This window comes from Halichoerus grypus, chromosome 1 (genome assembly GCF_964656455.1).
Source record: "Halichoerus grypus chromosome 1, mHalGry1.hap1.1, whole genome shotgun sequence".
Taxonomy (NCBI): domain Eukaryota; kingdom Metazoa; phylum Chordata; class Mammalia; order Carnivora; family Phocidae; genus Halichoerus; species Halichoerus grypus.
Window position 1 is genome coordinate 203,196,105 of NC_135712.1, and position 23,428 is coordinate 203,219,532.

General features: G+C 53.3%; 1 protein-coding gene across 2 annotated transcripts in view; it reads left to right on the forward strand.

Moving 5' to 3' along the window:
• Window positions 1–23,428, forward strand: part of ELL (elongation factor for RNA polymerase II) — a 70,433-nt gene that overhangs the window by 24,236 nt on the left and 22,769 nt on the right. For both annotated transcript variants that reach the window (XM_036093910.2, XM_036093911.2), the window contains exon 2: window positions 17,743–17,790. In XM_036093910.2, the coding sequence (XP_035949803.1) occupies window positions 17,743–17,790 (48 nt within the window). The remainder of the gene's footprint in view (window positions 1–17,742; window positions 17,791–23,428) is intronic.

Sequence of the window (23,428 nt, forward strand, 5' to 3'; positions counted from 1 at the left end):
TCCCTCACACAGGCCACATGTCACATGCTCAGGCATGGCGGTCTCGGCTCATTGCTGTCACATGCTGACGTTTGGCTTGGGGGTGCCTGTAGGTGTCTGCGTGGGAACCTGGTGGGTCTGAGTTGAGTCCTCCTTCCCTTGTTATGGAACACCTCTGTGGCTGTCTTGCCTGCCCTGCTCATTGGGTCACCTGGTAGGTTAGAGATGGAAAAATAGGCCACGTTCATGTCATTCTATCCTCCTGAGTGGGGTGTCTCACTCCCATTTAATGGTCTCTGTTTTCCATCCAAGATGAAGGCCCCACGCTGTGTGTTTGGGAGAGCCCAGAAGGGACAAAAGTGTCTTCATGCTGCCTGGAGTCCAGGGCAAGCTCCGTGGAGCTGTGGTATAGAGAGGGTCTTTTCTGGAAGGTGCAAGCAGAGCTTCCCAGCATGGCCTGGTAGGCAGCTCTGGCGACAGTGGCCCCCTCTTGTCACTCTGGTCTCTCAGCTGCCTCTCACTGTCTCCTTCCTTTTTCATTTCTCAGACAAATCCTTGGGCTTGTAGAAATGGTTTGTCTTAATTGGTATAGCCCTCGCTTTCCTTCTTGGTTGCCCTAGTGGTCTGGTCTCGATGCAGTAGACGAAGGCAGCTGTGCTTGCCTCTGCTTGTCCCTGTTGGCTTTAGAAACCACACTGGATCAGGAGCGGCAGCATGGTGAGATCACTGTGTGGCCGGGCCTGCTCGTTGAGGTACTCAGAAATGCACCTTTCATTTTGGGGGTTGGAGGGGGTCTTAGCAGGAGGAATCATGAGGGTGGGGGTGGGGCACATACTTGTCCCAGCCTTTCCTGGAGTCATCTCAGCCTGGCCAGTGGGTCTTTATGGTCCTGTTTTCCAGAAGAGGAAACTAAGGTGCAGGGAAGCTTGCCCATTTGCCCAAGGCCACGAGGATAGGAAGGCAGAGGCCTGGGTGTGTGGCCTGGCCGCTGGACTCAGAGCCCTACTCTCTGCTCTGAGCTGCCCTCCCTAGCTTTGGCTTGCCTGTTGTCACCTCCCTCCCTTGGTCATTGAAGGGTCTGGGAACACCTTGGGCAGAGAGGGCAAGGGGGCACCCATGCGCTTTAGGCCCTGCGGGCCATGCAAAATGGCACCTCATTTGGGTCAAAATGCTGGAGGTTGGCGTCAGAAGCTGCCATACTCATTGCTGAATGATTGCTGAACTTATAAGTAGGTCATTGAGTTTACAAGATACCTGGGTTCCCTCTGGTCAGGCCTAGGTGGGGCCCAGAGGTGAAGAGAACCATGTGCTTTCACATGGCAGAGTACTTGAGTTCGGGCAGGACCTCCCAGGGCTTGGCGTGCTGATGGAGGTTGAGCTGAGGGCGGTGCACAGGCGCTGTCTGCCAGGGGGTATGGGGAGTTGGGGCAGAAGGGGTAGAAAGGGTAGCACTCCAGGGAGCACTGTTTGTGCCGACCTGGAAACCTGTGGGAGGCTCCCAAGAAGGGGAGGCTTAAAAAAGGCCAGGCAGGGGCTAGGCAGGGGCTCCCAATAGAGCCCGGCAGGGGGGTGGGGTGGGCATTCATGTCTAGGTGTCCTCTCAGTCATGTGCTATCTTGTTGTGCCCAAGTGTACCTGTGTTAGTGATGTAATTATGGCATTTTTAGTAACTAGAACCAAATGCTCGTGAATTTGTCCATGTGTTCCCTGCTGCATGGAGACCCCATATCCCACCCCTGTAGGTACCAGGAAACACTGGGATGTCAGTCCCCCAGCAGCACTGGTGTGGAGATTGGGGTATTGATGTTCCATGCCTGAGCTAACACTTTATGTGGCTTATCTGGTGAGTCCTCACTCTGACTTTCTGCAGCCAGGAGTAAATATTGGTTCAGAAACAGATTAGTGAGACTGATTTTTTTTTTTTTTTTGAACTCCAGTTGACTTTATAAATACCTTCCCAATGAAGCCATCCATGGCTGAGCCTCAGTTGGGGCAGGTCCTGTCAAGACAGCGAGTCGTGGGCAGGGGCCTTGGTCTTTTCTGGACACGGATCCCTCTCAGATACCCAAAATATGTAGAATTACCGAAGCAATGCACTACGCAGAGAGCAAATAAAGCGTTAAAGAGAAATGTATGACCTAGTAACACATTTACTGTTAATGTGTTGAATGATGAGATTTAATTGCTGCTACTTATATTGTAGTTTAGAAATAGCAGTGAGTGAAATGACATTTGATGTGCTCAAGCATATCAGAGTTGATGCTCCCTGTACTGCTACACAGTGGACCCTTGACCAATGTGGGGATTCGGGGCGCTGACCCCGCCACACAGTTGAAAATCTGTGTATGGCTTTTGACTCCCCAAAAACTTAACTAATAGCCTACTATTGACCAGAAGCTTTACGTAAAACATAAACAGTCAATGTATGTTTTGTATGTCATATGTATTATATACTGTATTCTTGCAAAGTCAGCTAGAGAAAACGAAATTTTTTTTTAAAGATTTTCTTTGTAAAAAAAAAAAAGATTTTATTTATTTGACAGAGAGTGACAGAGTGAGCACAAACAGGGGGAGGGGCAAAGGGAGAGGGACAAGCAGACTCCCTGTGGAATGGGGAGCCCAACGGGGGACTCAATCCCAGGACCCCAAAGTCACGACCTGAGCCGAAGTCAGATGCTCAACCGACTGAGCCACTCAGGGGCCCCTGCTCCCTTCTTATTTGATGAGGGTCCTGGGTTCAAGTGTGTGCTCTGCTGCTTACTGAGCAGGTGACCTTGAGCAAGTTGCTTGGCTTCCCTGAGCCTGTTTCCTCATCTGCCTGAAACTGACCCTGGACATGCATGGCCTTGTACACAGGAGGTCCCCATGGTCAGGCTCTTGAGGGCCAGGGGCTCTGGGCACCTGGCAGAGCCCATGCTGCTCTCTGCCCTCACCACGCAAGAGGCGGGTACCACTGCCCCGTGTGCTTTGCAGGATGAGCCCAGTTTGGCGCCATTTTTCACTGGGCATTGTGCTCGAAGGGATGGCCATCTCTCTGTGGAGTAGTCAGTTGGTGGACCTTGGTGGATGCTTATGCATGACTTAACCCAAGAACAGGACTGATCCTTTTGTGTCATGGGAGCCAGGCGGCGGCTGCCGTGCATAAAGCAGCAGTGTGGGACGAACTTCCCCCAGCTGCTCACCTGCCAGGCACCCTCAGGGGGAGGGTAGTTGAGGATGCTCGCCACTCAGATGCTCTTCAGCTGGCCTCTCAGCGCTTGGAGGGGCCACACTCAGCACCACATGGGGATAGCAGGCAGAGTGCCTTTCTTGGGATAGTTCTGGAGCCCGTGCCTGAGATTATAGCTGGGTGGGTAGATAGGCTCTGTCCCTCTGGGCTCCACAGCTCCTGAGCCTCCAGAGTTGGAAAGTGCAGATTATTCCAGGAAGGTCCATTCTGTTGTCCAGGTGATAGAGGATCTTGTTGTCCCAAAGACAACAATTAGGCCCCCTGGAAGCCAAGCCAGGATCTGAAGGGACTGATCTGTTCTTGGCTCTAATAGTGATGAAAGCCGAGCGCCTGGCAGCCGCAGGGGACCTCATTGAGGAGACATGGTGATGCTCTGTGGGTGCAGGTTGCAGGGTGTCGTTTGGTCCTGGAGCCTCCCTATAGGACCTAGCCCAGCTCAGCCTTGGCCAAGTCAGGTTCTGTTTCTTAAAAGTAAAAATGCACGGATTTCATGCAGCCTGCTTTGTGTCAGACCCAGTGAGGGTGAGAGCTTTCCTGAGACATGCCTCTAGTAACTAGGGGCCCATATCTGAGCCAGCTGGCTGCTATGAGCCTGACCCCCAAACCCTAAGTCTGGCTCCCTGCACAGTGCCTGCTCACTCCTCCCGGAGAAGAAATACCATGGGCCGAGGGCAGCCAGGTCGGCTTTCTGAGGCCTCACTGTACCCACCTCACGTGCGTTGGTCACATCTACTCTGCTCTCATTTAGAATGTAGGCCCGGTTGAACCCTGGGCCCAGTGCCCTCCCTCTGGTGTCTGCAAGAGTGTGTTGCCAATGACCGAGGGACTCAGAACTGCAATGTGGGTGGACCCAGACCCCGAGACAATTTTGACACCTCTTTGAGATGTTTGGAGTGTTCTGGCTGAAAATATTAGAGTTTCTAGAACAAGAGAGGGTGACCCAGCTCTCTGGGGAGGTTGGCTTGTCCAGACGTTCCCCTAAAGCCTCAGGGATGTCTTTGGAAGTCTTAGAAGGGATTTCCCAGGTGAACCTTGCCCTGTGTTCCAAGGTCGAGTCTCTGAACCGGCCTTCTGGCAGAAGCAGCCTCCTTGGCTCAGAGGCAGTCCCCATTCCCAGGGCCCTGGTTGGCAAATGGCAGGGTCTGCCTTCTCTGTGTTTCTGAGCAGTTAGGATTTACTCCAGTGCACTGATAAAGCTGGCAGAGGGTGTTGAGCACGGCCTGGAGCTGACACCCAGGCTGGTTGGAGGCTGGCGTTATCTGGAGGCTTCGCTAGGGCTGGAGGGAGTGGAGAGGCTGTGGAATCACAGCGCGTGCCCAGGTGACAGGGCTGGACCAACACTGGGCGCTGAGGCTGGGAAAGGTCCCTGACCTGTGGTGGCTCCCGAGTTGCAGGTCATGCTGTGTGTGTGACAGGGATGTAAGAGAGTGACCTTTCACTAGGCACTGACCAGAGGCCATGGGGTACCATTGTGCCCCGAAGGGAAGAGAGGGCTGGGTTTGCAGCCAGGGCTTCTCTTTGTCTGTGATTTGGGCCTGTGTCTCCGGGGACAAGTTTGTGGCACTTTGCAGGGGGCCGGCTGTGAGACGGAAGACGTGCAAGCTGCACCCACTGGGAGATGTGGAGCATCAGGCAGCCGAGTCCCGGGGGTCCCCCCCAGAGGACCCGTTGACGTAGGTCAGGCCCTCAGCTTCCTCCACTGTCACTCGATCCTCTCTCAGGTGTCTGGGGAACGGGGCTGTCATGCCCCCCACCCCTGCCCACCGGGCTCTGGGGGCAGAGTGAAGGTTGACACTGAGTTCAGTGCCTGGTGTGATGAGTTTTAGTTGAGTTAGAAAAACAAAAGAAGCCCACCCAGCACTCAGGCTCTTCATGAGGCTGTGTCAGGAGAGCATTGGTGCAAAGCGCTCTGGGTGCTTTTTTGCTCGTTGATCCGTGTTTCCCATGTTTTCATTGGCCTGGTCAAGGACTGTGTGAGAGAGAGGAGAGGCTAAGGACACACCTTCCTGAGGTTGGCTTCTGCCTAGACAGAGGAGTCTCGGGTCCCAGGAGCAGAGTGAGGGGCCAGGGACTGGGGTTCTGTGCCTGAGCTTGCTCTGTCCCAGAAGGTGAGTGGTAACACAGAAAAGACGAGACTTGAGGTTTGACGGTTTGGCCATTTGCCACTGTGGGGACAGAGGGACCGAGTGCAGCGTGTGGACCTGGCCCCTCCGCAGGCCGTGCTCAGCACTGCATGCTATGTGCACTGTCGACGTGCAGCAAATAGCGAGGTAGGGCAGCTTCTTAATTTTTCTACTTGAGGAAAGGCAGAGGGGAAAGATGAAATAGTAATGAGACATAGGTGTTGAAAAGAAGGCCTGACCCAGGCACGGGTTGCACACCTCAGAGAGGTGGCAAGGGCTGGTAGCTCACGGTAGCCACACTCCCCCGAGAGCAGACCTGGGACTGTGGGCGCATCTTGCAAAGGGCCGTGTTTTCTGTTGATGGAGCAGGGCTCAGTGGCATAGAAGCACTTCAGTGTGAAGAGTTTTGTTTAGCAAATGTTTGTCTCATCCCATTATCATGGGATCATGCACCTTTCACAAGGAGTTTGGATAAATTGTGAAATTGGATTAAGATCAAGTGGGGTGGTGACTGAGCATGAGCCATTCAGGGACCCCAGGGCTGGTCTTCCTGTGAGGTTGAGATAAGCTCTGCTTGTGGAGTGGGGACCCCAGCCCGGCCCCCCCCCCCCCCCGGTGACCTCCAGCAGCTTGTCTTCTCTTTGTGTCTCATTTTCCTCACTTGTAACAGTGGTTATCTGATACCTGAGTAGTTGAAGGTGGGGTTTTATGATGGAGGCTGGTTGTTCGAGATATCACAGGTTGTGTTCGATTTGGCTGCAGATGCTGTGCCGAGCCCGTGCCTAGCGCATCCATGTGACACCCGCTCTGGTCAGGGCTCAGATGCTGCCCACCCTCATCTGAGTGGAGCATGTGCCAGACCCTGCCCTGCTGGTCCTTCTGCACTTCCGGGGTCCCGATGTACCCTGTGTTCTGATTCACTTGGTGTCCCAGCTGTAGGGTCATTGCTTTGGGCACCCAGGGGTAGTCGTGTTGGCTGATATACAAGGGGACACAGGGAACCTGGTGGGGGAACGGTCTTGGCCCTGTATGGCCCCGGCCCAACTTGTTGGCTGTACCAGTGTGTAAGCTCGAAGCAGTGAGAGCTGTAGTTCAGGGTGAGGGGCCGGTGTGGTGGAAGGAGGACAGTACCTAGCCCACCCCACCAGGGTCATGAGACTAAGTCCAGACGGTGTCTGAGTGGTCAGCATCCAGGGAGCTTCTGTGGTCATGATCCAGAGTGCACCAGACACGGGAATCTGAGAGAGACACTTCAGTGGGACTGGGAGGGTTGGAAGGCTGGACCCGGCAGTTCCCTAGAGCTTTTCTCTGGGAAAGGAAGGGAGAGTTGGTAAGAATGGCAATTTAGATTTTCATAAAATAGAACTATTTAAAAAAAGAAAAAAGAAAAAAATGATAAGTGCCACTTCATCAGAATTAAGAACTTCTCTTTGAAGGACACCGTTATAAGAAAGAAAAGACAAGCTGTGGACTGAGAGAGACTTGGCAAAACTCACGTGATAAAGCTCTTGTATACAGAACATATAAAGATCTCTCAAAACACAGTACTAAGAAAATGACCCAGTTTTTAAAAATGCACTACAACTTTGTGTAGCTTCACCACGAAGATGCAAGAATGGCAAATTAGTCCATGAAAGACGCTCCACATCAGTGGTCAATAGGGAAATGCAAATTGAAATCACAGTGAGCTACACTGCCCAACTTTGAGAATGGCTAAAATAAAACAGCTGACAGTGCCAAATGCTGGTGTGGACAGGGCGCAGGTGGACTCTTTCTCATCGCTGGTGGGGACGCAAAATGATGCGGCCACTCTGGGAGATGGTTTGGCAGCTTCTTGTAAAGTTAAACAGACACTTACCAGAGGACCTCCCAGTTGTGCTGTTGGGTGAAACGAAAACTCGTGTCCGTACAAAATCCTGTATGTGAATGTTTATGGCAGCTTTATTCATTAGTCCTCAGAACAGGAGATGAGCCTTGTGTCCTTCAGGCAGCAAATGAATGAACAAACTGGTATAATACAGTAGGTTAACAATAGTAAAAAGGAATGGACTTTGGAGAGGGCAGCATAGATGAATCTCAAAGGCATTCTGCTAAGTATGTGTGGTCAGCTGGATAAGGGTCTGATAAATGTCCAGGACTCAACCCCTAGAACTTATGAATGTGACCTTAGATGGAAAAAAGGACTTTGTAGGTGGGATTTAAGTTAAGAATCTTTAGATGGGGAGATCATCCTGAATTATCTGGGTGGGCCCTAAATGTAATCACAAGTGACCTTGTAAGAAAGAGGCAGGAAGGGGCACCTGGGTGGCTCAGTTGGTTAAGCCTCTGCCTTTGGCTCAGATCATGATCCCAGAGTCCTGGGATCGAGCCCCGCATTGGGCTCCCTGCTCAGCAGAGAGCCTGCTTCTCCCTCTCCCTCTGCTGGTCCCCTGCTGGTGCTCTCTCTCTTTGTCAAATAAATAAAATCTTAAAAAAAAAAAGGCAGGAAGAGATTTGACACAGAAGAGAAGGTGGTGTGACCACAGAGGCAGAGATTGGGGTGATGTGGCCACAAGCTAAGGGATGCCTAGGGTCCCAAGAGGCTGGAAGAAGTGAGGAAGGACCACCCCCTAGAGCCTCTGGACAGAGTGCAGCCCTGCCCACACCTGGATTTCAGCGGGGGAATACTGATTTCAGACTTCTGGCCTCCAGGACTGCGAGAGAATACATTTCTCTTGTTTTCAGCCACCAAGTTTGTGGTGATTTGTTACATTGGCCACAGGAAACTAAGACGGTATGATTCCATTTATGTAACCTGGGAGAGGCTCAACCGTAGGGACAGAAAACAGATCTGTGATCGCCAGGGACCGGGGATGGTGGAGGGTTGGAGTACAGGTGGGTATAGGGGGAATCAGCAGAAAGAAGGTGGCCCTTCTAGTCTGCCTTTATTTGCTGACCCAAGAAGAGCAAACAAAACATGCAGGGGTGGGGGTTGTCCAGATCACAGTTTCAGGTGATTTGCATCTTTTTTTTTTTTTTTTTCCTAATCGTCAAACTTTTCTAAACCTCAAACAATACTCTGTGTACCTCCATGAATTTAGATCGAAGTATGTGCGGTGCTGGCCATTGTGTGGGTCCTGATTTACACCTGGCTCTTGGCTGCTTGGAATTTCTTTTCTTGCTTTTTAGATACAATTTTTTTTAAATGTATTTATTTATTTTTGAGAGAGAGAGAGCCCATGAGCAGGGGGAGGGGCAGAGGGAGTAGACTCCAGGCTGAGCAGGGAGCCTGACACAGGACTCGATCCCAGGACCCTGGGACCACGACCCGAGCCGAAGGCAGACGCCCAACGGACTGAGCCACCCAGGCGCCCTCTTTTCTTGCTTTGGTGTGTCCCTCCACATAGTGATGAATGTGCTTCCATTCTCTCTGTCTGTACTTCACGGAAATGGCCCCTCACGGTCCCAGACACTGTCTAAGCTCTCCACAGCCTCGGCATCCTGCTCAGAGTCTGCCAGGAAGTTGCAGGGAGGATTCCTTGAAAGGAGTTTCCCAATTGTTTGTGCTTTACTGGAAAGGGGGGGACAGTTGCCAGGAGGTCGGCAGCCAGGCCTTTTCTCAGGACTTAACTGCCCCCTTTCCTGGCCTCATTCTGCTCAGGAGCGGATTGAGTGATTGATCACAGCCCCTGAGAAGTGCTGGTGCACTTCACTTGTGCTTTGCCAAGAGGGACACCCTTTAAGGAGGAACAAGCTCTTTTTGGCCCATTTTCCACAGGCACCTCTGTGTTCTGGGGGTCAGGCCATGCAGATTGCAGGGAGCATGTTTCCCTGGGTGGAGTTCAGTGCTGCTTCCCACGCAGCGCCCGTGGCGGACGTCCTGGGGCTCTGTCCAGGTCAGGCCAGTCCTCACTTGTCCTACCTCTGCCGGCTCTGTTCCCCTTCCCCAGATGATGTGCAGACTCCGTGCTTTTCTCTCTCACTGACCTGGCCCCTTGTCCATTCTATGTGGTATGGGAGGTCTCGTACATGTGCACTTTTTATTCGAAACCTTTCACATGGGAGTGTTAACGTGTGGAGATGACAGAGATGAGAACGATCGGCCCTGTGCCATCACCCAGCCTTGCCCTCTGTGAGTGCCTGACCCTTCTCGGTCCAACTCTTCCCCCTGCTCTCCCCTGTTCTGTTTGTTGAGTTTTGCTGGAGCATTTGTAAAACAATCCCAGGTATCTTTTCCTTTCACCCTTGGCTTTGTCAATGACTGCATTGACTGTTAACGGATATGGACTGTTCCTTTCAGATGCAGTCTTTACTCAGCTCTGTGAGAGCGCCGGAGAACAGCCCCTGGCACTCTTGCGGGCTGTCTCTGCTGCGTCTTCACTTGGCTGGGTCCATGCAGAGCCACATGTGATGTGCATGTCAGGTCTGGTAATTTATAGCACTCCGTCCTTCTTCCTTTTGTGCCATCCATCTGTTGAAGAAACCAGGTCATTTGTCCCGTGGAGTGTCCCACGTTATGGCCCACGTTCTGCTCTGAAGATTGCTTTCCCCTTTGTTTTCCTCATGGCAGCAGTTAGCTCAGGGCTTCTCTGCCTCAGCACTGCTGACATTGGGGGCTAGAGCACTCTGGGGTGGGGCTGTTGTGGGCACAGCATCCTGGGCCTCCTTGCACCTGATTCCAGGGGTGCCCTCCTCCCCAACCAAGTATGTCTCTGGATTTCACCACTGTCCTCTGGCAGGATCACCTGGTTGAGAACTCTGAGTGTAACTCAGTGCCTTACCCAGTGTGCTTCCTGGACCTGGAGGTGGATTTTGTAAGCTACGTCCTGTGGCTTCACCCGTGAAGTGCTCTTCTCCGTGGAGAGCTATATGGGGATTCTGGCCGTGGTGAAGTTCTAACTCACCCTCTCCCAGTCCTAGCTTAAAGGGGTCTTGGGCAGCACTCCATGCCTCCTCCCACGGGGCTACCTGTTCCCCTGCTCTGCTTGCTCCCTATGTCTTCCTACCTTCATCAGCATCTTTATGATACCTGTGGGAGCTGCTTGGGGACAGAAGACTGCAGAGTGTTCTGTGGTGATGCCTCCTCACTGCCCACCCCCACCAGGCCTCCTGACGCCCCCTGGGCTCTTGGCTGAAGCACAACACCAACAGTGACACTTGTCCCAATGAACTCCTGGTTTCAGACCCTACACACGTCCAATAGGAGATGGCGTTCTGCTACGCAGGGTCCTGATAGGGCCAGTGGGGGGGCAGCCCTCCATGCCTGCTGCAGTCACTGCAGTCGCTGGGCTGCTTGGCCCCTGGGGAGGATGTGACCTCTGAGCCTATGGTGGGAGTGACGTGACCCCTCAAGAGGGTCTGCAGAGACTAGAGGCATCGTGTGTAACTTTGCCAACCTGAAGTGCAGCCCACACAGGCACTGAGCGTGACATATGCAGACAGGTAGTACCGTGTCCGAGAGACTGTTCTAGGAAGTTACATTACCTGGTGACTTGCTAATCACAGTCTGGGGAATAACGCGGAAGCTGCCAAGGCAATAGGGAAATGGACAGCACCCCAGCTAGTCTGTTGGACCCTCCTGGCCTTGACATGTTCGCCGCCTTTTACCTTCTGTCCTGCTGAGGAGGCAAGGTAATAGGGTGGCAAGGCTTCCCTAACAAATGGTATGTCCCTGGTCCCATGAGCTCTTGTCCCCTGCAGGGAACAGCCAGCCAGAAGGCAGTGGTGGGGCATGTTAGCACGGGGAGCCCATGCATTGCCAGGGTGTCCCAGCTGCTGGGGGCCAGGCCAGGCGGGTCCAGAGGGTGAGCACTGGTCCCGCTGCGAAGGCATCTCCGACAAGGGCTCTGGCCGCTTGCTCCACAGACACTGTTGGTGCCACCCCTTGGGGGGAAGTCCACGAGCCCAGGGGAGGCCCTGCACTCGCCCCACGGCCGCTGACTTGTTTGCAGCATGCCTTCTTACCCAGGGCTTCTGTCCCGCTGCTCCCTCTGCAGCCCCGGCTGCTCCGCAGCTCCGCCCCAGCCTCGGCCCCGCCCTCGTTCGGGTCTGCTCGCTCTCTTTTTTTTTAAAAGATTTTATTTATTTATTTGACAGAGAGAGACACAGCGAGAGAGGGAACACAAGCAGGGCGAGTCGGGGAGGGAGAAGCAGGCTTCCTGCTGAGCGGGGAGCCCGACGCGGGGCTCGATCCCAGGACCCTGGGATCACGACCTGAGCCAAAGGCAGACGCTTAACGACTGAGCCACCCGTGCGCCCCAGGTCTGCTCTCTTGCCATGTCCACCGTACCCCTCACTTGATCCTTCCATGTGCAGTCAATGGCCACGTGCTGGGGTGGCGTGTGTCTGGTTGTCCTGCCCTGCCTGCCATGCTCTGTGAGGCACGGCCTGGGACCTGAGGGACTTGGGAAGTGCCCCTCGAGTGCATAAAGGGGTAAGTGTCCAACCAAGCTAGAGGTGCACGGCCAGCGTGTCCAGCAGACAAATGTGCAGAGTCTGGCTGCTCTACCCCCCAGGGCCATGGCTCAGGGAGGTCAGGGTTAGCTTGGCACTGGGAGAACGCAGCCCTCCAGTTAACCTCGTGCTTCAGGTCATATGGTGGCAGGACCCTGGGATAGTTTGCTTCCATCTCCCTGCCCCTACCCACCCAGGTCCTTGTGCCTCACTGCCACCCTTTCAAGGCTGCACTTCCAAATCCTTACTTCAACACTGTTTATGCCTTCAGCAGACAGTGATCTACAGAAATGTCACCACGAGACAAAGCCTTCCATGTTCATACACATATTCCCTGTGCCCCAGTGCTCTTCATCCTGGGTGCAGATCCACGTGTCCATCTGGTGCCACGTTCCGTCCTCCTGAAGGACTTCCAGAACCTTCCTTGCAGTGCAGATCTACTGCAGAGATGATCTCAGCCTTTTTCTGCCTGAACAAGTTTTTGTTTCACCTTCTCCTTCACTCGATAAGGAACTGTAGGTTGGCATTCATTGCTCTTGCCTCAGTCTTTTACAGATGTCCTTCCACGGTCTCCAGGCTTGTTTCTGATACTTGGTCTTGTGAGTTATCTTTGCTCCTTGGTTCTCATAGCATGTCAGTCAGCGGTCATACTGATTTGCTTATGGTGTGCTGTGACATGGTTCTTTGTTTTCCTGCTGGAGCTTCTGGAATCTATGGAATTATTGTGTTCCTCACATTTGGGCCATTATTTCCTCAGATACCAAGCTCTTGGGATTCCAGTTACGCATATGTTGGAACTCTTGGTACCATTGTCCCCTGGTTCACCGAGACTGTGTTCATTTTCCTGTAGACTTTTTTCTGTGTATGATTCATTTTGGATAGTTTTTGGTAGTTTGTCATCAGGTTCATAACCTTTTCTTCCACATAGTCTAATATTAATCCCACTTCATGAGTTTTTCTTTCCAGATATTTCATTTCTCAGCTCCAGAAGTGCCATGTGGCTCTCTCCTCATACCTCATATTTCTCTTCTCACCAGTTCAAGTTTCTTTTAAACCCTTGAACATTTTTCAAATGTAATGGTTACTCTAAAGTGAAGCCCTTGTCTGTCAGTTCCATTGTCTTTGTCCTTTGTGAGTCGATTTTCATTGGCTGAATTTTGTCCTGGGCTGAGGCGGGGGGTCACATTTTCCTATAACTTCACATGTCTGGAGGTTTTTGGTTTTGGATACTGAGTGTTGTGAATTCCATGGGGTCATGTGCTGGATTTCGTTGTCCTTCTTAAAGTGTGTTGGTTCTGCTGCTGGCTGCTGGCGGGCAGTTTGGTTAGTGGTGGGTCAGCTGATCCTGCGGAAGCTTGTTTCTGAGATTTTCTGGTAAAGGGAACTGAGTGAAGCCTTTACTTGAGGGCTAGATTAGCTCCACTGCCGAGTGGGATACAGTGAGAACTCCCTTGGACTGGCAACCCATATGGCCTCTCATAGGCCATATCCTCTGGCTTGAGGCCCTGCCTCGGGGGAGTGCCCGTGAGCCTTCAAGGGGAGCAGCTCAGGGCCCTGTGCAGGCTCTAGGAGGGGCTTCTGCACTGCCCCCTCCTCCATGGGCCTTTGCCCACACATCTAGCCCCTTCAGCCTCCCCAGCCCGTGATCTGGAAAGTTTCTTGAGGCACTGAGCTGGGCGGTCAGAGGCTGCCACAGGGGCCTACAGCATTTGGGGGTCCCCTCGGCCTGCCTGCTCCACCCTGAACCTGACTCAGAGGGAAGATTAAGAATTGGTGAATTATGCAGCCAGCTTTATTCCAGTAGGTTCTTGGAGGTGGCAGACTTGATGCGTTTTGAGTCATTCAAATTAAACATATTTGCTTTACAGTAAATAGCTGAGAACTTTTGTTTAGAAAAATAAAAACCTTACTTTGATCTAAAAACAGATTTCCATTGCAAGTAGCAACCCCTCCAACAAAACAATGTGTGCCAAAGGCCACTTTAGTGGATGTTGGACACACACAAGTGGTTTCAGTACATTTTAGAACTCTTCAGAGATTTCTCTTTTCTTAAACTTTCTTGTAACAATTTTGTTATGCTTCATTGAAATGTTCCGGGACCTCTGAGCTGGGAGTTTGTGGCAGGTGGGGTGGTCACATGCCAATGTGCAGGACACTCCAAATCAGATTCCTGCAGCCCTTGGAGAGGCGACCCACCTGGTGCCTGTGGTTCCTCCTGGAAATCTTAGGGGGGTGGGGCACAGTGGTGAGCAGGTGCCCCATGTAGAAGAGTCTGCACAAAAGGTCAAGGTAGGGGCGCCTGGGTGGCTCAGTCAAGCGTCTGCCTTTGGCTCGGGTCAGGGTCCGCATCGGGCTCCCTGCTCCGCGGGGGGCCTGCTTCTCCCTCTCCCACTCCCCCTGCTTGTGTTCCCTCTCTAGCTGTCTCTCTCTCTGTTGAAAAATAAAATCTTTAAAAAAAAAAAAAGTCAAGGTAGTCTGCCCTGGGATGGAGGAGGTGATGGGCAAGAGCCGCAGCTGACTCAGGCAGCCTCATTAACCCAGATTACCAAGGGTGGGCCCTGCTGGGCCTGTAAATGTGGCTATGACTGTGACCGGCTGTCCACTGTTGGGTGGCGTGGCCCGTGACCTGAGTGCCGTTAGAACATACCTTGTCATCCAGTGAGTGTGAGGGCACTATGGGCTGCTTCTCCCTTTGTTCTAATGTCCTACCAGGTGGGGCCCCTTTCCCCCTGCCTGCACAGGGCTGGCGGAACTTAGTTGGGTCTGGTCCTGGTGCCTGTTTTGGTTAGTGGCTATAGACGGGGCCTGTGGGGAGTCATCCAGGTATGTATGTGATAGTAACAAGTGAATTGCTCTGCTGTTGACAAGAAGAGCCTGGTTCTTCTGCTGGAGGGAGGAGACACCATGAGAACCAGGGGCCTGGTTTTGTGATGATAGCCAGGCTGCTTGGGGACATGGCCTTGGCATTGTTGAGAAGGCCTGGGTTTTTAGGCCTCTCTGCCAGCTTCTCCAATGGGTAAAGTCACCGCCGTTGGGGAATGAGTGATTGCAGGAAAGGAGTCTTCTAGATAATTTGCTCGGCAGCTACCACGTCAGTTAAACGCTTCACTAAGTGGCTCACAGGGAGCATGTGGTCCAGGGGGAGGGTGGCCCACCACGCCAGCTGATGTGGGTGCTGGTTGTTGTCTGCCAGGCACTGCTGGGGCTGCCCTGGTGGAGTTCCTTCTGGGGAGATGCGCCCTTTTGGATTCCTCCCCATTATTACTCTAAATCCAGACTTGTATCATCACCATTGTGATACAACACAGGCCTTGCCCTGTGTTGATAGACACGCAAGGCACTAGAGTTAGCCCTAGGCTGGCTCCTACATGGGGGCCTGGGCTAACAGATGGGGTGCAAGAAGCAAGCCCCAGGTGCTCTCTGCCACTGTGGTGTCCCGTGTGTCTGCTCTGGGCTTTGTACCTGCTGTTCCCTCTGCTGGGAGCAGCCTGCCTTCCTGTCTTTGATGATCAGGTGAGGTCGGTAGAGAGTTCCAGAGGACTGCTTTGCCTTAGCATTGCCTTTGCTGTGGTGTTCTTGTGTCTTCTGCTGTTTCCTTCCATCTACTCTATATCCTGCACTGAAAATGGTTAACAGACCGGAATATCTCCTCTGGGTGTTCAGGAATCCTCTGTGTTCAGGTGATGTTGCTCAAAGCCCAGGAGTCTTCAGAGAAAGACCCTCTGTGAGCCTGAGGGCAGGTCACAGCTGTCATGGAGGTGTGTGGATGGCCCATGGAACTTACCTGCTTTAGGTGTAGGGTCTGTGAGTGTAGATACACCACCCTAGACGTCTGGTTGCCTCCGGCAGCCTGCAGCCACTGCCCGCTCCCACCCATGGCCCAGGCACTCACTGATCTGCTGTCTCTTTAGTTTTGCCTTTCCTGGAAATTTACATGAACAGAATCATCCGATGCAGGATGTCCTATGTTGAGGTACTCTTACTTAGAGGCTTTGAGGTTTGTCCATGTTGTGTCCGTTCCCTTTTATTTCTGGGTAGTAGTCTTTTGTTACTTAGTCCACCATTTGATGGGTATTTGGGTTGTTGCTACTTTTTGGATACTAAGAGTAATTCTGCTGTGCACATTTCTATATACGTTTTTGTGTAGACCTATATTTTCATTTCTCTTGGGTCTGTCCCTTGGAGTGGAAATGCTGGGTCATATGGTAACTGTGTTTAACCTTTTTTAGAAACTACCAGATCGTTTTTCACAGTGGCTTTGCCGTGTGCATTCCCACCAGCGTGTTGGGTATTGTCCTTTTCATTTTAGCCATCCTGATAGGTGCATGGTATCTCCCTGCGAAACCTGCACTTCACTGATGACTAGTGGCTTCATAGTGCTCATTGGCCACCTGCAGGTTTTCTTTTTGTTCTCTATCTTTAACCCAGTTCCAAGCAAAGGCCTCTTAAATGTTGTATCTCCAAGGGCCTAGCCGGTCCGGGGACCCCACAGGTGCTGTGTTTCTCATTCTCTGAACGTCAGCCCCAGGGGTGGGGGGTGACGGGCAAGGTCAGGTTGTGGCTTATAGGATGGGTCAGCTGGTCCTGAGCCTGCTTTGGGGAAAGCCTGGCCTCTGTCTTCAAAGCACGGCGACCCTCCAAAGCAGGGGTTGGTTTCCGGTCCTGGAGCAGGACAAGGGGCTGGAGGATGTCCCATATCTGACAGCCTGGCAGTGAGAGGTGATGTGCTTTGGAAATGTAGGGTGGTTTCTAGGGTGTCAGATCCTATGGGAGTAAGTGCTGGTGCTTGGTGTGATCTCTCAGGACATTTGGAAATTCTGCTGCCCCAAGTTCACTGACAAACTGCTCCAGTGACAGAGTCCTTGAGATTTGGCAAAAGAGAGGGCTCTTGGTAAACAAAGCGTGTGGGGTGGTTCTGGGGGGGAGTACATGTACGGCTTGTGTGGTCCCAGCTGCTGAGCCATGTCTGCCTCATACAACTACAACCCTCAGCCCAGCAGCTGATGGACCCATGCACCCCGAGAGGCCAACCTGCCCGTTGGTTGGTTCTTCCCGTGATTCTAGAGAGCTACTTCACCCACCCAGGGCCTGTGGTGGGCCTGACAGTCTGGGTGGGGAGCAGACAGGTAGTCAGTCCAGACACCTGGTGTCTGGGGCCAGCTGGGAGGGTCTCCTCTCACTGCCGGTGGGGCTGGGGTGCAGGCCCGAGGGGCAAGCTTGGATGGAGATGCAAGAGCCCAGGCGTCTGGAGAAGGCTGGGGAGGATAGTGGGCACAGAAGCGAGGAGGGTTTGGGGACTGAGGGGGAAGGGGTTGTGGTGACAAACTAGGGCCACGCTGTGGGGTGGTATGTGCTGTACAGAAGGTGGGTGCTTGGGCCCAAGATGGGTGAGAAAGAGAGGTGCGACCCTCCATCTGGATCTGTGTTCTTTCTAAAATTCTGACAGAAGGCTGATCTCTGAATAGCTGAAGCTTAAAGTATTTTGAGTTTTTAAGTATATTTTTTCTTGTGACATTTGGAAATTCCGCCACCCCAAGCTCAGTGACAAACTGCTCTGAAGTTGTGACGTGGGGGCTGCGCAGGCCTTGGGCCCTGTCCTGGCAGGGTGTTTGGGGTGGGGGGGCATCACCTCGTCAGCCTGCCTTCTGGCCAGCGGTGCTCATCCATTGCGATTCCCTTCTGAGGGGGTGTCTCCGAAGCAGGGTGGTCTGGGCTGATGTTGGTTTGGGGGTAACAGTGAGGGGCTGCCCATTGCCTGTGTCTCCACTCTTACCTCTTATATACCTGCCATTCAGGAACTCCTCCTGATCCTTCAAAATTCTGCTCCAGTGACCTTTCCTGTAATTTTCAGACGTGTGTGTGTTTTCTCTTGTGTCTCCTGAAAACACTGTCCTTACCCTACTCTTTCTATACCTGGGAAGTAAGTCTTTGGATTTCGAGATATCTTTATTGACATTTTCCCATTTTGCTTTTTTGCAGGAGTCTGTTTCACTGAGACCATCAATCCGATTTCAAGGAAGTCAAGGGGTGAGTCTTTTTTGTCTTAAGCGTGTCTGGAATTGTGACAGTGTGCGCTCTGGCCTGTTGTGGCATGCTGGGCACAGAAGCAGGCTGGGGGCAGCATTTTGGTCCCATCTCTGTGTGTGTCGGGCCAGGCGCTGTGCCGAGCTAAGGTCTGCCAGGTTGGTCCCATGACCGGGGCCACACCAAGAGGCTCTCTGGGGTGAATGCAGCTTTTCTGTCCAGCAGTCCCTCAGAGTCTCCCCTTCCTTCCTATATAGCCAGTGCATAGCTGACTCCCAGGCCCCCTAGTCTCTGTTCTGATCTGATCTCTGCACTGATTCAAACCTGAGGTGTCCCAGGGGCCAAGCAGGCCTGGAGCTGTGGCCTCCCCAGGAGCTGGTTTGTTGGTACACCTGGGACCATGGGTGTCTGATTGTAGTACTGGGCTGCCGATGGGGGGAGGGGGTTGTTAGAGAAACTGAGCACTCTGTGTTTTCTGAAACGTATTTATTTTATTCTAAATGATCATCTTATAGAAAAATTGGGAGAATAAAAAAAAAAAAGTGGGACGAGTTGTCCACAATTCTTGCCCCCCAAGGCTTAGGACCCCCCTTGTATCCCTCACCCACCACACATGCCTTGGAACATTTCAGTTTTTTTTCTGGTCTTTATTGCAAGTCTTTTTTTTCTTTTTTTTTTTTAAATCTGAAGTGTTGCCACAAGTGTCTGAGTCAGTTTCCACCTGACAGCTGGCCGGCTGCCTCTTTATGGAGGAGGTCTGTGGGTTTCACCCCTGCCAGCGTGTTCTAGAGAGACAGGGCCTCTAGAAGATCCATGTGTCTGTGTGTGCAGATGCAGAGATACCAAGAGATACATTGCAAGGCATTGGCTCCTACAGTTATGGGGCTGGTGAGGCTGAAGTCCATCCATGGAGCAGGCAGGAATGGGCACTGTGGTCCACAGGCGAGCTAGGGAAACCTCAGTTTCCCTCTTAAGGCCTTCAGCTGATTGGATGAGGCCCACTCAGACCATCGAGGGTCATTCTCTTAAAGGCAGCTGGTTGTGGATGTCACCACATCTACAGAATACCTCCATCCAGATTAGCATTCATGGCATCACTTGGGGCTGTGGCCTGGCCAGGTGCACATGTGAACTGAACTGACCATCATACCAAGACCTGTCAAGGTCATCAAGACCCCCTGAAAGGCCCCAGAGTCCCTGCTTCCCCAGTGCCTCCTCAGGGACATCGCACCTCCGTCCGGCCCCTTCGGAGTCTTGTGGCAGCCTTCCCTTTATTTTCCCTGGGACATTGCCCCAAGGGCAGAGGTCAGTGTTGGGGGCAGGGTTCCCTGGGCTTACTGCCAGACTGGCCTCATGTCGCCCTCTGGTGGCCAATGGTCATGCTGTGCCCTCAGCAGTCAGGGAAAGAAGAGGAAGTGGATCCATGGAAGGGGGCACTGAGATCAGTGGCTTATGTAGTGAGCAACACTTTCTGGTCAGCAAGACACCACACAACCACTCACAAAAGGCACAGAAGCACCACGAGGTTCTCCTGGGCTGTGCCTTGTGTTGCCCAAATTTCTGTGCAAAGCCTCAGAGCCACGTCCGTTCAACTTAGGGGTTCTACCACCTTAGATTTAGAGTCATGTTTTACCCACTTTTCCTTCTGTCTGGATTTTCTCAGCGTAAGAGAGTTTTAGAAAGTTCTGAGGGTACAGAGGCCCTGTGCCGCAGCTCTGGGCAAGCCAGACCACGATTCTTCACTAGGAGGATATTCCCTGTGTGAGCCTGTGTGAGGGCTGGAGGGTGCCAAGTGGCGAGGAGGAGTGCTATTCTTTCCCTGCTTGCTGTGAAGGGTCAGGCACTAGGTCTACCCTCTGTGTCCTCTGGACCTTGTCCTTCTCCTCCTGGGCATTGATGGGATGCATCCCCTCCCCCCTGCCAGTTGTGAGGGGCCTGGCCTGGTGCTAGGCACATAGCGGGCCGCATCTGCATAGTCGCCCTGCTGCCGGAGGAGGCAGGGCACCTGGGCTCTTGCCTCCCACTTGTCCTGGTCACTCAGCTCCTTGTGCATAGCTGAGGTTGGGAGATGGAGCCAGTGAGGTAGGCTGGACAGAGCAAGGAGCAGGCAGGAGGTCAGTGGGGTGGGGCTGGGCAGGCTCATCCAGTGTTCATGGGGAATGGGCTAATTCCATGTTTGGCTCTTTGTAGGGTGACGGGGACCCTCTTTCCCAGAGGCCCATGAAGCTGACAGACTGAAGATTGAGACCCCATCTATAGGCTCCTGAGCTCAGGGACCTTGGCCAATTCTTTTCACCATCCCTCAGCCTCCTCGCCAAGATCAGCTCTCTGCCTCAGGGGTCGTGTGTGTGTGTGTGTTCATGAGGTCTTAGGAGAACCAGTGTCTTAGGAGAACCAGTGTCCTCCTTGCAGCCCAGAATGAGCTCACTCAGCTCCTCGTGTGCGTCCCCCTCGGTGCGCATAGCCAGCGTCGGGCTTCAGCATTGAGCCCTGCCTGGGTGGGAGTCCCATCTGGCCTGGTCACCTGCTTATGCTTGCAAGCACCATGAGAACCCGGCCTGCCCAAGGAGGTTGTGGTGTGCAGCCGGGCCCTGGTGTTGGCTGCTTCCTTGGCGTGACTAACGGCATTTGCCAGGGTGCCCAGAGAGCCCGGCCCACCGGTGGTAGCATGTTGGGCCTCTGGGGGGTCACGTGCCAGAGCAAGATGTTCATCTTTGTTTCATTTGCCAAGTACATGTTTGTGTTTGCATTCTCTGCCTTCTCTCGAACACTGAGCTGGCTGACCTGGGCCCCTGTGCTGCTGGGGGTCACTTTTAAGTTGTTAACCTCTGACAACTGGTGAAAAGTCAGCCTCCAGAGGGGAAGAGAAACCCTCACCTGGCCAGCCCCACCCTGAAACTCTTCAGTTGATGAAAAAAGAGAAGTAGGGTTGGTATCCAAGGCTGTTAAGGGTCTCGGCATTTCCCTGTGCTGCGGCAGGAGCCTGAACCGCACTTTCTAGAATGAGGTTTGGCAGCTCTGGTCAGAGGCGTTTGACCAGTTTCTGTCTGTGTCTAGGAGCCGTCTCTGCGGGAGCAGTGAAGGGCACACACAAGATTGAGCCACTAGCTGCTTATTGCTGCGTCATTTGTAACAGGGACAGTTTGGAAACAGTCTAAAAACTCTCTAAAATGGGGGGTTTTGGAGTTGGGAGCCAACTGTGTGCCAGGGTTGCCCGGAGTGCGGGGGCTGTGCGCTCCCTCCTGAGCTTGCTGGGTGGTGAGAGCATGCGAGCGGCGCCTGGAATGCAGGCAGGTGCTTAGCGTGCGCCCTGAGCCTGGGGTCGAGGGAGTGCCCCTGGGCGGCAGAGGATGCTTTCTCTTGGAAGTGAAGTTCAGCAGTGGTAGTTCTCTGTACCCAGAATATGTTTTATTCTGAAGCTTCCCCGGGAAGTGACAATAACTAAGAAAACAAGTGTTGCCTGAAAACTCTTCTGGCCAGAGAGAAGACCCTGGTCAGTTGGCGTTTGGGTTCCTGTACGTGCCCGTTGACCTCATTCTTTTTTTTTTTTTTTTAAAGATTTTATTTATTTATTTGACAGAGAGAGACACAGTGAGAGAGGGAACACAAGCAAGGGGGAGTGGGAGAGGGAGAAGCAGGCTTCCCGCGGAGCAGAGAGCCCGATATGGGACTCGATCCCAGGACCCTGGGACCATGACCTGAGCCGAAGGCAGTTGCTTAACAACTGAGCCACCCAGGCGCCCCGGTTGACCTCATTCTTACCTGAATGGAATATCAAGTGCTTTCCCCACCAGTTTTTGCCCCCAGGACTTGCTGTGTCTTTTCGCAGCCTCCACCTACACCACACACACGAGATCCCACAGACCCGGGGAGGAGGGGGGCAGGCAGGCCCGGCTTGGGACAGATTTCAAAGGATAGGGCTGTGGCAGGAGCCTGTGCCCCCTCGCAGGCCTCAGAGGCACTCAGGGCCACCCAGGAAGGACAGACCTGTTTGCTGCTCCAGCTCTGCGCACAAAGACGCTCGATTAGGTTTGTAGTGACCTAACCCGGAGTCAGGGCTGACATCAGATGCACCCAAACCTGTGTGCTCAGGCCAGCTGAGCACCACATGGTGGCCCCCGTGGGACAGCTGAGACTTGGTCCAGAAGGCACATGCTCTGGCTGACCAGGGCTGTTTCGGGCCACATCCTGGAACATGTGCCAAGCTCTTCACTGACCCAGAGAAAGCCATGCGTTCCTGGGCTGTTCATGCCCAGCTGGCTGATTTCCCTGCCTGGTTCCCAGTGACTGGTAACCAATAACCAGCGTCATTTGGGAGCGGCAAAGCAGCCTGCTAACGGGAGGATTCCACAGGCCGTGGTAGTGCTGGGGAGGGAGCCGGGACTGAGAGAATGGGCCACACCAGGCTCCCAGCAAACCTCCCCTCTACTTCCCTCCCTCCCCGACTCGTGTGCTCCCCACTTTGTCCTGAAGGATACTGGAAACCTCTGTGTGTGTCCTACCCTGTCACGAGTAGCATCTAGTTCTCCTGTGCATTAGTTTCAAGCCCAGGGTTTCTCACCATCCTGTGGCTCCAGTAGCTACACAAACCCACCTCTGGGCTCTGCGCTGGGACCCCCACTTCCAGAATAAATTTTGAAAGTGGGCATACGCACCTGTGTGGAAAAGGTTTAGATGGGGTAAAAGGGTCACAATGCAGAGTCCCCCACAGTCCCCACCTAGAGAGAAGCTCAGTTGCTTTGGGACTCAGACCTGACCTCCTTCCCTTCTCTTGGGTGACAGCCCAGTCACTGTCCCCTGAGCAGACCAAGGTGGAAAATGCCACCTGGGGCGGGGGGCGGGGAGGAGACACATCTCCATCAGAGCCAGGATGGGATGAGGGAGAGGTTCAAGGATGGGGTGGAGAAAGCCCCCCCCCCCCCACGGCAGTGGGTGTCAGGCTCCGCTGGAAGCGGCTTTTGATTTGCTGACTTTGTGGTGGTATGTGACCTTCCTGCTGCATTCTGGGCCACTGCATCAGTACGTATCTGGCTTTGGATGCATTTCCTGCAGTGACCCTCAGCAGCCCGAGCCTTGGCATCTGGGCATTGTGTTTCCAGCTGCTACTATAATGGAGAACAAAAAGTCACATCCAAGAAGGGATGAGTGTGGGGCGCTTGGGTGGCTCAGTTGGTTAAGTGGCTGCCTTCGGCTCAGGTCATGATCCCAGGGTCCTGGGATGGAGCCCCACATCATGCTCCCTGCTCAGCGGGGAGCCTTGCTTCTCCCTCTCCCTCTGCCTGCCACTCTGCCTACTTGTGCTCGCTCTCTCTCTGTCAAATAAATAAATAAAATCTTTAAAAAAAAAAAGGCAGGGGGGATGAGTGGACAGCACAGGGTGGCCACAAGTGTTGGAAAGGAGATGTTGTGTGCAGACAGGACAAGGCTCAACTGCCATGTCTGGGAGCCACTCTGAGCGAGGTTTGCTCTCACTGTGCACATCCGGGCCTCTCCTGGGGGCAGGGACTGACCATATGCTGGGCAGGTCACTCAGTGTTTGGGGGCCAACGCTAGGCCAGGTGGACATGCAGGTTCCCTATGGGTCCATGCACCAGCCTGAGGGGCGGGGCAGGGAGGCCGTGAAGCTGGGTCAGGAGCAGCG